The sequence below is a fragment of the Monocercomonoides exilis genome (assembly GCF_001643675.1).
Source record: "Monocercomonoides exilis strain PA203 chromosome Unknown scaffold7-2047599, whole genome shotgun sequence".
Taxonomy (NCBI): Eukaryota; Preaxostyla; order Oxymonadida; family Polymastigidae; genus Monocercomonoides; species Monocercomonoides exilis.
The window spans coordinates 5001-21078 of record NW_027150552.1 but is presented as its reverse complement, the minus strand read 5'-3'; the positions used below and the strand labels follow the sequence as shown (position 1 = coordinate 21078).

Sequence of the window (16078 nt, the reverse complement as noted above, 5' to 3'; positions counted from 1 at the left end):
TGCACTTATGCCTTGAAACTTTGCCACATTTTGAAAACTGCAACAATTTTCGACATGAAAAAAAAGCACATTTGTCTCAGCAGTTTTTTGAATAAGAAGATGCCGGATGAACTACCTGAAATACTGGAAAGTGATTTGCTTATTACCGAATTACTAAAAAGGAAAGTATTATCTATGCAACAACATGAAAATCCGCAAGAAGCACAAGCTTCAGTGTTAAAACTCCCTCAACCAGAAAACTTTATTGAAAGATGTATTGCTCCCCCATCTACAATAGAGATGATGACAACCTGTGGCGTGGAGTCTGCAAAATTCTTTTTTTACTGGCTCTCAATGCTTATTGTCGAGAAAATTTCCGAATTTCAGTTGAATAAAAGTAGCGTTAAGGAATTAAATTTATGCACAGAACAGGAATATTCCAATTATTTTGCAGAGAAGATGAAGTTTCAAAATAATTCCAAAAACGAGCTGAGCTCTGAAGGAAAATCAGATGAATTAAAAGAATCAACGGAAAAAGAAAAAGAAAAAAAGACAGAAGAGAATGAGAAAAACTTAACAAACACAACTAATTCCAATTTATCTCATTTATATCCCAAACAACAAACTCAGACTGATACAGAAAATGAGAAGCAAAACAATAATGAAAAAAATGAATTGCATTTTCAGGTAACGTTTGATTTGATCGAGAAATGGGAAGAAAAAGAAAAAGAAATAATTAGAGAAAGGCGAAAAAGGATAGCATTTATGGAAAGTTGCCTGAGTTATGATTTGTTTATTTCATTGGACGAAATGATTTATTTCATTCGCATTTGGAAGCATTGGCTTTTGGATGAAATTGCTTCTGCGCAAAAGAGAAGAAAAGAATTAATCAATTCAATAAAAGCAAATACAATTGAAGCTGCATCAATAAAGGAAGAACAGGAAGAGAAAGAGAAGATGAGTACAGATGAATGCAAAGAAACATCGAGTGATTTGCAGCGAAGTTATGCATCGGCTTCATCATCATCTTCATCTTTATCGCTAACTGCAACAGATCCAATTACTTCGGATGCTATTGATTTCAATTCTATGCATTCTTCTGTAAACAATATTCCAAATCCAATTCAGCCAAATAGAGATGCTGTTTCTAATCCTATTCTTGAATCATTAGTATCAACATTGGCATCAATTGAATTCGGACTTCGGCCTCTTCCTTTACCTGGACAAGAAGTTTGGGACTCAACATTCCAAAGTCGCAGACGCAAAAGAAACAAATTGCAACGCAATCAATGCCAGAGTTTTGCTAATGAAACGTTTCCAAATGCGGAACAAGGGTTTCAACAGACTAATAATGAAGATGCAGATTTTTCCGAATTGAAATCCTCTGAAATATTCCAACATCAGGAAAAAGCTCTTTCTTCTTTTATTTGGGATTCGGAGGAGTGTTTTGTTCCTCCAATGTGCACTCATCAGTTTCACCTCACACCTCCTCAGAAACAAACAATTGCTTCTCTTTTTGACTCAGCTGTTGTTTTTGCTGCATCTCAAAAGCATACCCAGCCATTGGATATAAAGAAACTATGGGTTCTTTGCGACTGCTTGGACAACAAACAGATAGTCGAAGCTATTATCCATATGAATGCAGACTCATACTTATCTCATTCATCTCCTAGCTACTCAGATATGCTTACAAACTACATAATTTTTCCTGATTCAGTAAGTAAAGACGTCTTAGAACAACCAAAGAAGGAATTATTACCAAAAGATTCGCAAATAGAGAACATCAAAACAAAATTGCTAAGTGATCCTATTTCATCTTCCACATGGGAGCTGATCAAAAAACGCATTGACTCAGAGATTGTGATAATGACCAATGCTAAAAGTGCTGTGAAGAAGGTTTTAATGTGGCGTCATAATGGATTGACATGGATGGAGGTGAACAGATTGTTAATTGAACAGAAACAAAACTACGAATCAGAAAGTGAAGAGCCAAAGTTGCGATTGTTGAAGTCAGACAAACCAGGATTTGTAGCAAAAGAACTCTGTTCGTTTGTTGGTAGCGATCCTTTAACATTGCTTGTGATGCTTTTGATTCGCGAAATTGTTGACGGAAATGAGAAAACCTCTCAACAAGGTGAACGCAAATATAAATCAAGTTGGAAGCTTTATTCATTGTCTCCATACAAATTTGTGACATGTCTTCAACATGTTTTGAATTGCCTTCCTTTTTATTGCACTTCTATTGAATCGAAATCAAAAACAACTACGGACGAGACTGCAGGTGCTGAATCAGTGGATTTGGAGAATTCTGTTCATTTGAAAGAAAGCAGCTCAAGTGATATAAGTTTGAATGAACTCAACAATGAAAAAGAACTGACACATGAACTGCTTGTCTGGATGGTTCACCATCCACATTCACCTTTTTTGCTTTCTCCCTGGTTTGATCCTCGCAATGCAAGCATTCAACGTCACATATTTCTCCGTCGTGCATCTCTTTTGTTTACTGCTTTGTTTGGAATACAGAATGAAGATAAGTGGAGTTCTTGCCTGAAGCAAGCCGAATCATTTATCTCAGAAAGTCATCAATTAGATTGTGCAATGCGGAAAGATGAAGAAGATTCTTCAGCTCAACCCTTAGAACAGGAAAAACTATTGGCTGATTCCATTGTTGCATTTGATGAGACATTTAACATATTTGAAAAGCTGATGAAAACCCCTTTGTATTCTCCTGATATCCAAAATGTTCATTCAAAATCTTCTGTTGCTTCATCGTGTAATTCATCTTTGATGACTTCTTTTCCGTCTTTTTCTCCCTCGTCCTCTATTTCTTCTTTGCCTCATCCTTCAACGACTTCTTCCTCCTCAGCATCATCTGAGCAACTAACATCTGTACATTCTTTAAACAGGCAGGTCGATTTTGTCACATCTTTATATGTATCAGATTTGGATGCGATGACAGTTTATTCTTCACCTTCAGATCAGCAGTTACTCATATTTTTCTCATCTTTTCTTTGTAATGGCTGCAACATGCGACGAAAGCGATGTCATTTGTCAAGGGATAATTTACAAGGAGATTATGTTTATCAAACTGAATCGTTCAATGGAAAAGAGGATTTGTTATCTGCAAAAAGAAAACTTGATAGAAAAATTCCACTGACAGAACATTGCAATTCCGAGCATTCATTGCACTTAACCAGGCCTAATCTTTTACCGCAAAATCTACTTTTACCACGTTTAGTTTCACTCCCGTTATCTTTGCTTCGTTTGATTTCTTTTGGGCAGCAATGCCATTGTACTTGTTGTGGTAAGTTATGCGGGCTGATGAGCATTTGCATGCTCTGTGGAAAGTTGATGTGCAGCTGCAGTAAGTGCTGTCAATGTGTTGTGAATGAAAATTATCAAGTTAATGATTTATTTTCTCAGAACAATGATCAACGAAAGTTGAATTTGGATTCAAATAACAAGAAAAATCTATTATTTACAATTAGGAATACATCTCTTTCTTCAGAAGAGGTGGCTCATTCTTCTTCATGCTCAGGAATTATTCTAACATTAGCATCTGGATATCTTTGCGCGATCATTGGCACATTACATTACGTAACAATACTGCCATTGTATGAGCTTTTTTATTTCCATCTTTAAAAAACACTTTTTTTCAATATTTGTATTTCATATATTTATATTTGATTATCAATATTCATCTTTTTCAATTTTGATTTTTTGAAATAATGTTTGTAGGTTTGAACTTTATCTGGATAAAAACGGAGAACAAGACATTGGACTAAAGCGAGGAAGGCCTCTAACATTATCTTTAGCAAGGTTTGAAAAGATTTTTATCAAATCTTAAATAAGCGAAATTATAATCAATTTGAAATTTTATAATTCATGTGATTTTTAATATACATATATTGACAGATATGGATTTCTTTTAAGGTTAATTGCGGAGCATACTGCATCAGCCCATCATTGAATGCTTTTGACAGTTTTGCAGAACAAAAAACCTTTTGCTCATTGATAGTGTTTTGGAATATCCAATTAAAAAATGTTTTCTTTTCTTTTCTAAAAACAATTCATATTTCATAGACTCTATCATGGAATAAATATCTGCTTTTCTTCATGTTATTTTTAAAATATTGAGTTTCTTTGAAAGAGTCCTTGTCTCTGTTCAAATATTTAACAATAAGAACCTTTCATTGAGACAAATGAAGAAAAAAATACAAAAAGCGAACCGGAAGTTAATATTGATAAGTTTTCGGAGAATAAAATATAATAGTGAGCAACAAATTATGAAGAAATACCGAATTCTCAACTCATTCAATAGCTCAATCCGATGATGCTATCTTCCTCTTTCTTCCTTCGTCTTTTCAACCACCTTTCTTTACTCCATATTTTTCATTTCCCCTTTCATCAGCTTCATTATGCATCTTTTCGCGAAATTGTCTTTGAGTATCGATAAAAACTTCCAAATATTTCATTTATCATTTACTTTCAATGTTTGTGACTTTATCTCCTCCTAAATAGCACAAATAGTTCTGTTTTTCAGCAATTCGCCAATTTTCACACTGCTTCTTCTCGCAACATTTCTAAAGGTTCAGGTTAAATGTAACTTTTTTTCTGCTGTTATTCTTTGATGCTTTAAACATCATTACAATGTTGTTGACAAGCAGAATAAATTCTTTAATCCTCGATTGGTGGAAGTGAAGGAAAAAATCTAACGTTACGAGCAATCTCGTTGATCAATCACTTCTTTCCCTTCTTCAATTTCTTCTTCTTTTTTCTCTCTTTGTTTATCTACTACTTATGTCAGCTCTTCTATTTCCTTTGCAGCCCCTCTCATGAAATGCAATTCATTCACAATCGCTCTTGTCAAACTTTAAAACCTGGAAGTGTTTGAAAAGTCAATTGCACTGCAATTAGTGATATGCAAGTTGAATGTGATTGTTGTGCTTTTGATAATTTCGAATTATTTTTAAAATTATCTCTCAAATACAACTCTTTTTCCATTTCCTAATCAAAAACTGAACAGGAAATTGCCTTGTTTCGCTTCAAAGATTCCAAAAAATACTGATCTTCCCTTTCAATAGCATACGTTTAAAAATACACATTCTTTGATGAAGTTGATCTCCAGTTTCATTGCTTTCATCGTTTTTCTTCTTCAATTTGGATTCAATATTTAAATCTCGAAAGCTTCGATTTTCCAAAAAGCTGGAAACGTTGTTATCTGTTCTTCATCCCATTTTCCATATTGTTGTGCAATTTTGTTCGAATTTCATATATAACATCATTCCATTCTGTTTTCTTTCAATTAAGTTCTTTTCATCGAATTTGATTTCATTTCTAGTTTCAAACAAAAATATGAAAATCATATATCTTGCGTAACTTCATTTATTTCCTAATTGCCAAACAATAATCAGCTCCATTCCCATCGCATTGCTCTCCAAAGCGGAGATTGGCCATTTCAACAATAACTCATATTCCTGCACTTTCGAAAGGATATAGATGGAAATATCTTCACAATCAATAGAACAATAAAAATTACATACATTACGTCTTTTTGTGTAATTGATGAAATTGGTGTATTTCTTCTATCTTCCAATTGACAAAAATCATCAGGCAGAATATCAAAAATATTGCATCTCACCAATTTTTGTTGTCACACAGGAAATAATATTTCAAATTCTACATGTAATATTCATTCACGGATTTCTCAATCGGTGAATGGAATATTCAGTTTTTCATTTCTGATGATCATTGAATCCATAACAAAAACTTGAAGTTATTTAATCAAAGTGTTGGTTATTTTGTAATGAATTCCAAAAAAGTGGAATGTTCATTGAATTGAATGTTACATTATTTGTTGAAAATTTGTTCGAAAAAAATGAAGTTTATTAATAACAAGATGTTACTTGTTATAAGTTATTGATTCAAACCAGAAAAGTTAAAATTGCATGTTAATAATTAAAAAATCATCTGAATTGAACGAAAAAATGTTGATGGTGAATTATAATTGGTGTGTGAAATGAAACAAATCTTCGAATTACATTTCAACAAATAATCACACTTTCAATGCGATTAATGAGGAAGAAAAGATTAGAAATATACTACGATATTCACAAATATATGTTTTTTGAACTCAAAAAATGTTAAATTGCTCTGAAAGAATTGGAAATCTCAATTCTACTCCTGGGTGCTCATTTCTTGTTCTTTGCTTCCCTCGTTGTCTCCATCTTTGTTGCTTTTGGCCTTCTTTTTCTTGACAATCACAATAACAACCACAATCACAACAACTGCGACAACAACAACAACAACTATCGGCACGACAATTGCAACAACAGTTCCAGCATTTGGTTTCTTATCTTCTGGAGAAAGATCTTCTGTCTTCTTCAAATATTTCTCATACACATCAGTTGGTTCTGATTCTTCATCTTTTGCTCCCACAATCCATCCAACTGTCGAATCATCGTAATCATTCGCAAATTCGAATGCACCTTCCTGTTTGCAGAACTCATCTAAATCTGGGGCGATGATGAATATTGATCTTGCTGTTGAATTCGCAGTGTTTGAATTGTCAATCTCCAGATTGTGTTCTGAAGGGAGTTTCAGATTTGATGTTGCCTTCGAAATTTCAATTAATATTGCACCCGATTTCCCCTTTGGCGCTGTACATGACTTGAATGAACATTTGTTGTTTCTTCCAATTGCCACTGTGGATTCTTCTGAGAACAAAGCAATCCGTAATCCAGCTGCATCTCCTTTCTTTGAATTGGCTTCACGAATATTCAATCCCTCAATAGAAATTTTCACAGCTTCGTCTAATGGTTCCGTAATAAAAATTGCAGCACTGTTTGAAAATTTCACATTGCTGATCTCCACTCCATTCAAAGACACTTCTTTTGGTCCGCTGAAATAAAACGTTGATGAAGAAAACGAAACTGTATTACTGTTATCTGTGCATGTGACAGTGTTCATAGCGACTTTTCCCCCACAAACGTTTACAAGATTGCCTACAACAACATCATCCCCATCAGCATTTATCGTCATTTTCTCTGGCAATTGGGCTGCAACTCTAACAAATCGGCAATTGTTGATCGTGAGTGAGGTTGACATCATATTTCCTAAAATCAAAAAATTCCATTTGTTCTCTGACGTTGGGAAATTGAATGCCAAATACTTGAATTCCACCTCTTTTTCGCACGTGAATAAAGCTCTTGAAGCTATGGCATCACAATCGATAGCCACTTCAACATTTCCATTTCCGTCGCTGTTCACTCCTTCAATGATTATTCCACGGCTCTTGCTAAATGTAATTTCTTCGGCTTGGATAGGATCATCCGACTTTAATATTGAAATGCCAAATATGTCTTCTCTTGTGATCATTCCCAACAATTCATTGGCCTCCTTCAAACTGTCAATTGGTTTCTCCAAGCTTTCACCATTCCCATTGCCTATGGACTCAACATAAATCTTTGAAACATTTTGCGATGGAGGCAGCAAAGGATCTAAATACTTAGATATAAAATCAAATTCTTCGTAATTATTATTTTCAATTCCAACAACATTCCACTTGTTATCTCTTCGTGTGTAATTAGCTGCAAAACTCTTCTTCATTGCATCTGCTATTTCTTCGAATAATGAGTCATTTGCCATCTCCAAATATATTCCAATGTTCCTTTTTGATAAGCCTTCTCCTGCTGTGCATCTGTCAAATATCAGATTCGTTCCGTCTTCAGGCCAGTTAAGTTGGCTTGTTGATTCAATAGCTGGTATTTGCAGATATATTCCTCCGGATCCTTTATAATTATTGCTACTGCAAGATGAAAAAGTGGTAACATCTCCATCTCCAACTGAAAGCGTGCATTCACTGTTGAAGAAAAAAACAACCAAGGTTCCAAAATAATTTGCTTTGCATTCCTTAAAACTGCTTCCATTCAATGTGATATCACATTTATTGTAACATGGGATCTGAATAACATAATTCTCGTCTGTTTCAATTTTCTTTAATGTTAAATTTGACAATATCACTGTTTCACATGTGTTTGCAAAAAACAGTTCATTCTCCGATGTTAATGTTTTAGATTCATCCGCGCACTCAACTGAGTCCAATGTTAATGATCCTCCATATGCGTTCACAAGATAAATATCACCGGAGCATCCTTCACCTTCTGGCCGAATAAATCTGCAGTTGCTTATTAACAACGAAGCATAATTATCTCGTATCAAATCATATGATCCACGCTCTTGGCTTTCATTTCTCAACGTTGTTGGGAAGTGAAACGCCAAGAATTTTATTTCCGCATCACAACAGCAATTAAATAGATTACATCCTGGATGAATGTCACAGTCTATTGCCACTTCAGCATTTCCACTTCCATCACTTTTCCATCCTTCAATTGTAATTTTTTGTTTATTGCTAAATACAATGACTTCTGCAGTCAACGGATCTGTATCGTAGACTATTTTCATGCTGCATATGCTACCATCGCCCAGCAGATTATATGCACCGTTCAATGATGGCTTTTCCTGATCGATTGCCAATCCGCTGTTTTCATCTTTCCCGCTTTGCTTCACGTAAACTGTTTGAGGATTTGATGGATCTTCATTCGCATAAATGTTTATTACGATTTTGAAAAGAATTAATCCCAAAAACATTCTTTAAAGCACTCTTCAACAAAACACTATTTTGATCAATGTTTATATAACTTTGAAATTGATCAGTGAAATAGTTTGAAATGTCTTTTCAAAGAATAACATTTCTTTATCAACGAATGAATAAGAAATAATATGAAATAACTATTCAAAGCAAACCTATCTTATGCAATAAATTTCAAATCGAAGAAAAAACTAATATGGGTGATTTTTTATGGGATCATAAAAATAGTCTCGATAAATTAAAAGTTTTTGTATAATGCTCATTTTTATTTCTTTCCTTCAAATTCTCGATTTATTCATTGGTAATTTCATTTAACGTATTTTTATGAAGTCAACAACATTTTGAATAAACCGACACAACCCCATTATAAGTTTTGTTTTCAAATAAGTTTCATCCAAATTTCTCCATAACACAATCGAAATGAAAACATAATAAATATCATATTGAATAAAATCGACTTCAATTTTAACTTATACAAAAGTGGTTTGTGAATGAATGCGTGTTTCTTTATTTCAAAATTATTACTGTTTTTCAACAAGAAACAAACTCAGTTAATGAAAAGAAAATCTGAAGACACTTGATGGATGGATAACATTGCACGTGTGAACACATTCAAACGAACAGGAAGCGCAATTCATTTGAATTTAAAAAATTTTTTAAAACTGTGACTTCATTTTTCTCACGGTTTTAAGGCATAATTCGAAATGCGCTCCTTTTGCAATTTGGGTTTTTAAACGCTCAATTCATAACGAATTAATAGATAATAATTATTTTTAAACTTTATATGGACCGATTTTTCGAAAAGAATTTGGCATAGGTGTAAATTGTATCACTTTCAGTTTGGACTTTTTCAAAATTTGAATAAAATGGCGTTAATCTTCACAATTTAACTAAGCGATTCAAGGAGGGAAAATTCGAAATTAGACAAAAACATTTCTCTCTGAAATTCAAAAATTTCAGCACCCATAATTTTTTATTTTGTTCATATTTTATAGAGATATCTATTTCTTGCTTGACATAGTTCGAATGAATTTATCAATTCAATCGAACAAGATAAAATATAGTTTTTAATGTTTGTCATGGTGAATATTTTCATATAATCCTTTTTATGTTGCTTATTTATGTCGATTTGTTAACAGTCAAAACCGGATATAATCACGTCGAATACAATCACATTCGTTTATAGTCACATTTATCCATGCACAAACAATTTTTCCCAATTTTTCATTCAATATCCATCACATATAGTCACAGGGCTGAAAATATGAAATCATAATTGTTTTCATTATTTGTGATAATTTCAATTAAAAATATATTTTTTGATAAAAAATTTCAAAAAATCGATTTTTCAAAATAATGTTTAAAAAAGTCTGAATAACATAATAAAACAATAAAAATTGTTATTTCTATTGAAAAATGTGTATTTGTCAAGTTTTTTCAAAAATAAAAAAATTGACCCAAAATTAATTATTTCAAAAATTAATTTTTATTTTTTTCTGTGTAAAGACACATCGCATATAATCACAATCGGATATAGTCACAAAAAGTCGTGCAAAAACCGATGTTAGGGTTAGGGTTAAAGGCAGTTGAAATCTAACCTTCAATGAAAGGCACTTATAAATAATAATTTATTACAAAATTATCTAACAACTTTTCTATCATGACTTATGAAAATATTTGATTTTCAGTGAAATATCAGTCAAAAAAGAAGTCAAAAATAAATTTTTTAAAAATGATTGAGGACAATGAGAAATATGATTGTAGGTTCGGGTTAGACCGTGCTGAACCTGATGATTGTTGGTGTAGTTTTTATGGTCATCTTATAGAAGCTCAGGGAAATATTTGAATTTTTTAGTCATTTTTCAGTCATTTTTTGAGTTAATTTTATGGCAAAAAATTTGCCTTACCCCCGAGTTTCATGGGGGGCCCCCTATGAGCAGTATGTGGCCTTCGTAGAAGGCGGACGCGGAGCGGACGCCTTCTAAAACCTCATTTCCTGCCTTTTCACAGGCATATCCCCCTGCAAAACAGACCCTTCTGTCTGGCCTAACCCACAAAAATCAAATTTTCATAAATTCGTTCCTGGCCCCTGGGCATTTCATCTGACAACCCCCACACCACCCCCACACCCCCCATCCCCACTCACACTCCCACTGTATATATCTGTTATAATGTTAGAATAACCTTTGATTTTTAATGAATTTTTCTTGTCATTTTTCTGAGTGAAGAAAAACAATAAATATTTTATATCTCACTGGAATGACTGATTTGGAGGGAGATATTTTGCCAGTGTGTTAGTTGTGAATTATGTGTAATAATATAATATTGGAGAAAAAATGAAAAAATTGAAAATTAATTAATTGAATATTATTGTTGTCATTCTAACCCAAAAATATTCTTTTTTTTAATAAATTTATTTTTTATAAAATATAGTATTAACAGTTAGTGTTAGGTCGACCATGTGACAAAATGTTGATCTCCCATTAGTCTATCTTAACTGACTCCAACAATTTCTCATGTTTATTTTATTTATTTAATTAATTATATTGACATTTAACCCATTAAAATCAGAAATTAATTCAAAATTATTGTTGTTAAGTGATGGTTAGGGTTAAAGGCAGTTGAAATCTAACCTTCAATGAAAGGCACTTATAAATAATAATTTATTACAAAATTATCTAACAACTTTTCTATCATGACTTATGAAAATATTTGATTTTCAGTGAAATATCAGTCAAAAAGAAGTCAAAAATAAATTTTTTAAAAATGATTGAGGACAATGAGAAATATGATTGTAGGTTCGGGTTAGACCGTGCTGAACCTGATGATTGTTGGTGTAGTTTTTATGGTCATCTTATAGAAACTCAGGGAAATATTTGAATTTTTTAGTCATTTTTCAGTCATTTTTGAGTTAATTTTATGGCAAAAATTTGCCTTACCCCGAGTTTCATGGGGGGCCCCCTATGAGCAGTATGTGGCCTTCGTAGAAGGCGGACGCGGAGCGGACGCCTTCTAAAACCTCATTTCCTGCCTTTTCACAGGCATATCCCCCTGCAAAACAGACCCTTCTGTCTGGCCTAACCCACAAAAATCAAATTTTCATAAATTCGTTCCTGGCCCCTGGGCATTTCATCTGACAACCCCCACACCACCCCCACACCCCCCATCCCCACTCACACTCCCACTGTATATATCTGTTATAATGTTAGAATAACCTTTGATTTTTAATGAATTTTTCTTGTCATTTTTCTGAGTGAAGAAAAACAATAAATATTTTATATCTCACTGGAATGACTGATTTGGAGGGAGATATTTTGCCAGTGTGTTAGTTGTGAATTATGTGTAATAATATAATATTGGAGAAAAAATGAAAAAATTGAAAATTAATTAATTGAATATTATTGTTGTCATTCTAACCCAAAAATATTCTTTTTTTTTAATAAATTTATTTTTTATAAAATATAGTATTAACAGTTAGTGTTAGGTCGACCATGTGACAAAATGTTGATCTCCCATTAGTCTATCTTAACTGACTCCAACAATTTCTCATGTTTATTTTATTTATTTAATTAATTATATTGACATTTAACCCATTAAAATCAGAAATTAATTCAAAATTATTGTTGTTAAGTGATGGTTAGGGTTAAAGGCAGTTGAAATCTAACCTTCAATGAAAGGCACTTATAAATAATAATTTATTACAAAATTATCTAACAACTTTTCTATCATGACTTATGAAAATATTTGATTTTCAGTGAAATATCAGTCAAAAAAGAAGTCAAAAATAAATTTTTTAAAAATGATTGAGGACAATGAGAAATATGATTGTAGGTTCGGGTTAGACCGTGCTGAACCTGATGATTGTTGGTGTAGTTTTTATGGTCATCTTATAGAAACTCAGGGAAATATTTGAATTTTTTAGTCATTTTTCAGTCATTTTTGAGTTAATTTTATGGCAAAAATTTGCCTTACCCCGAGTTTCATGGGGGCCCCCTATGAGCAGTATGTGGCCTTCGTAGAAGGCGGACGCGGAGCGGACGCCTTCTAAAACCTCATTTCCTGCCTTTTCACAGGCATATCCCCCTGCAAAACAGACCCTTCTGTCTGGCCTAACCCACAAAAATCAAATTTTCATAAATTCGTTCCTGGCCCCTGGGCATTTCATCTGACAACCCCACACCACCCCCACACCCCCATCCCCACTCACACTCCCACTGTATATATCTGTTATAATGTTAGAATAACCTTTGATTTTTAATGAATTTTTCTTGTCATTTTTCTGAGTGAAGAAAAACAATAAATATTTTATATCTCACTGGAATGACTGATTTGGAGGGAGATATTTTGCCAGTGTGTTAGTTGTGAATTATGTGTAATAATATAATATTGGAGAAAAAATGAAAAAATTGAAAATTAATTAATTGAATATTATTGTTGTCATTCTAACCCAAAAATATTCTTTTTTTTAATAAATTTATTTTTTATAAAATATAGTATTAACAGTTAGTGTTAGGTCGACCATGTGACAAAATGTTGATCTCCCATTAGTCTATCTTAACTGACTCCAACAATTTCTCATGTTTATTTTATTTATTTAATTAATTATATTGACATTTAACCCATTAAAATCAGAAATTAATTCAAAATTATTGTTGTTAAGTGATGGTTAGGGTTAAAGGCAGTTGAAATCTAACCTTCAATGAAAGGCACTTATAAATAATAATTTATTACAAAATTATCTAACAACTTTTCTATCATGACTTATGAAAATATTTGATTTTCAGTGAAATATCAGTCAAAAAAGAAGTCAAAAATAAATTTTTTAAAAATGATTGAGGACAATGAGAAATATGATTGTAGGTTCGGGTTAGACCGTGCTGAACCTGATGATTGTTGGTGTAGTTTTTATGGTCATCTTATAGAAACTCAGGGAAATATTTGAATTTTTTAGTCATTTTTCAGTCATTTTTTGAGTTAATTTTATGGCAAAAAATTTGCCTTACCCCCGAGTTTCATGGGGGGCCCCCTATGAGCAGTATGTGGCCTTCGTAGAAGGCGGACGCGGAGCGGACGCCTTCTAAAACCTCATTTCCTGCCTTTTCACAGGCATATCCCCCTGCAAAACAGACCCTTCTGTCTGGCCTAACCCACAAAAATCAAATTTTCATAAATTCGTTCCTGGCCCCTGGGCATTTCATCTGACAACCCCCACACCACCCCCACACCCCCCATCCCCACTCACACTCCCACTGTATATATCTGTTATAATGTTAGAATAACCTTTGATTTTTAATGAATTTTTCTTGTCATTTTTCTGAGTGAAGAAAAACAATAAATATTTTATATCTCACTGGAATGACTGATTTGGAGGGAGATATTTTGCCAGTGTGTTAGTTGTGAATTATGTGTAATAATATAATATTGGAGAAAAAATGAAAAAATTGAAAATTAATTAATTGAATATTATTGTTGTCATTCTAACCCAAAAATATTCTTTTTTTTAATAAATTTATTTTTTATAAAATATAGTATTAACAGTTAGTGTTAGGTCGACCATGTGACAAAATGTTGATCTCCCATTAGTCTATCTTAACTGACTCCAACAATTTCTCATGTTTATTTTATTTATTTAATTAATTATATTGACATTTAACCCATTAAAATCAGAAATTAATTCAAAATTATTGTTGTTAAGTGATGGTTAGGGTTAAAGGCAGTTGAAATCTAACCTTCAATGAAAGGCACTTATAAATAATAATTTATTACAAAATTATCTAACAACTTTTCTATCATGACTTATGAAAATATTTGATTTTCAGTGAAATATCAGTCAAAAAAGAAGTCAAAAATAAATTTTTTAAAAATGATTGAGGACAATGAGAAATATGATTGTAGGTTCGGGTTAGACCGTGCTGAACCTGATGATTGTTGGTGTAGTTTTTATGGTCATCTTATAGAAACTCAGGGAAATATTTGAATTTTTTAGTCATTTTTCAGTCATTTTTTGAGTTAATTTTATGGCAAAAAATTTGCCTTACCCCCGAGTTTCATGGGGGGCCCCCTATGAGCAGTATGTGGCCTTCGTAGAAGGCGGACGCGGAGCGGACGCCTTCTAAAACCTCATTTCCTGCCTTTTCACAGGCATATCCCCCTGCAAAACAGACCCTTCTGTCTGGCCTAACCCACAAAAATCAAATTTTCATAAATTCGTTCCTGGCCCCTGGGCATTTCATCTGACAACCCCCACACCACCCCCACACCCCCCATCCCCACTCACACTCCCACTGTATATATCTGTTATAATGTTAGAATAACCTTTGATTTTTAATGAATTTTTCTTGTCATTTTTCTGAGTGAAGAAAAACAATAAATATTTTATATCTCACTGGAATGACTGATTTGGAGGGAGATATTTTGCCAGTGTGTTAGTTGTGAATTATGTGTAATAATATAATATTGGAGAAAAAATGAAAAAATTGAAAATTAATTAATTGAATATTATTGTTGTCATTCTAACCCAAAAATATTCTTTTTTTTAATAAATTTATTTTTTATAAAATATAGTATTAACAGTTAGTGTTAGGTCGACCATGTGACAAAATGTTGATCTCCCATTAGTCTATCTTAACTGACTCCAACAATTTCTCATGTTTATTTTATTTATTTAATTAATTATATTGACATTTAACCCATTAAAATCAGAAATTAATTCAAAATTATTGTTGTTAAGTGATGGTTAGGGTTAAAGGCAGTTGAAATCTAACCTTCAATGAAAGGCACTTATAAATAATAATTTATTACAAAATTATCTAACAACTTTTCTATCATGACTTATGAAAATATTTGATTTTCAGTGAAATATCAGTCAAAAAGAAGTCAAAAATAAATTTTTAAAAATGATTGAGGACAATGAGAAATATGATTGTAGGTTCGGGTTAGACCGTGCTGAACCTGATGATTGTTGGTGTAGTTTTTATGGTCATCTTATAGAAACTCAGGGAAATATTTGAATTTTTTAGTCATTTTTCAGTCATTTTTGAGTTAATTTTATGGCAAAAATTTGCCTTACCCCCGAGTTTCATGGGGGCCCCCTATGAGCAGTATGTGGCCTTCGTAGAAGGCGGACGCGGAGCGGACGCCTTCTAAAACCTCATTTCCTGCCTTTTCACAGGCATATCCCCCTGCAAAACAGACCCTTCTGTCTGGCCTAACCCACAAAAATCAAATTTTCATAAATTCGTTCCTGGCCCCTGGGCATTTCATCTGACAACCCCACACCACCCCCACACCCCCATCCCCACTCACACTCCCACTGTATATATCTGTTATAATGTTAGAATAACCTTTGATTTTTAATGAATTTTTCTTGTCATTTTTCTGAGTGAAGAAAAACAATAAATATTTTATATCTCACTGGAATGACTGATTTGGAGGGAGATATTTTGCCAG

At 32.9% G+C, this 16078-nt stretch overlaps 2 protein-coding genes across 2 annotated transcripts; one reads left to right on the top strand and one right to left on the bottom strand.

Annotated features, from left to right (window-relative positions):
* Positions 1-286: 286 nt before the first annotated feature.
* On the top strand, positions 287-4098 carry MONOS_17087 (uncharacterized protein). Its single transcript, XM_067869972.1, has 3 exons — positions 287-3593; positions 3718-3798; positions 3895-4098. Exons 1-3 carry the CDS (start codon positions 334-336, stop codon positions 3947-3949), a joined length of 3396 nt encoding a protein of 1131 aa, XP_067733194.1. The 5' UTR covers positions 287-333; the 3' UTR covers positions 3950-4098.
* Positions 4099-6156: 2058 nt separating this feature from the next.
* Positions 6157-8628, bottom strand: MONOS_6739 (uncharacterized protein; the record flags this gene model as incomplete). The annotated part of the gene is made up of 1 exon (XM_067876994.1): positions 6157-8628. One exon carries the CDS (start codon positions 8626-8628, stop codon positions 6157-6159), a length of 2472 nt encoding a protein of 823 aa, XP_067733193.1.
* Positions 8629-16078: the final 7450 nt, after the last annotated feature.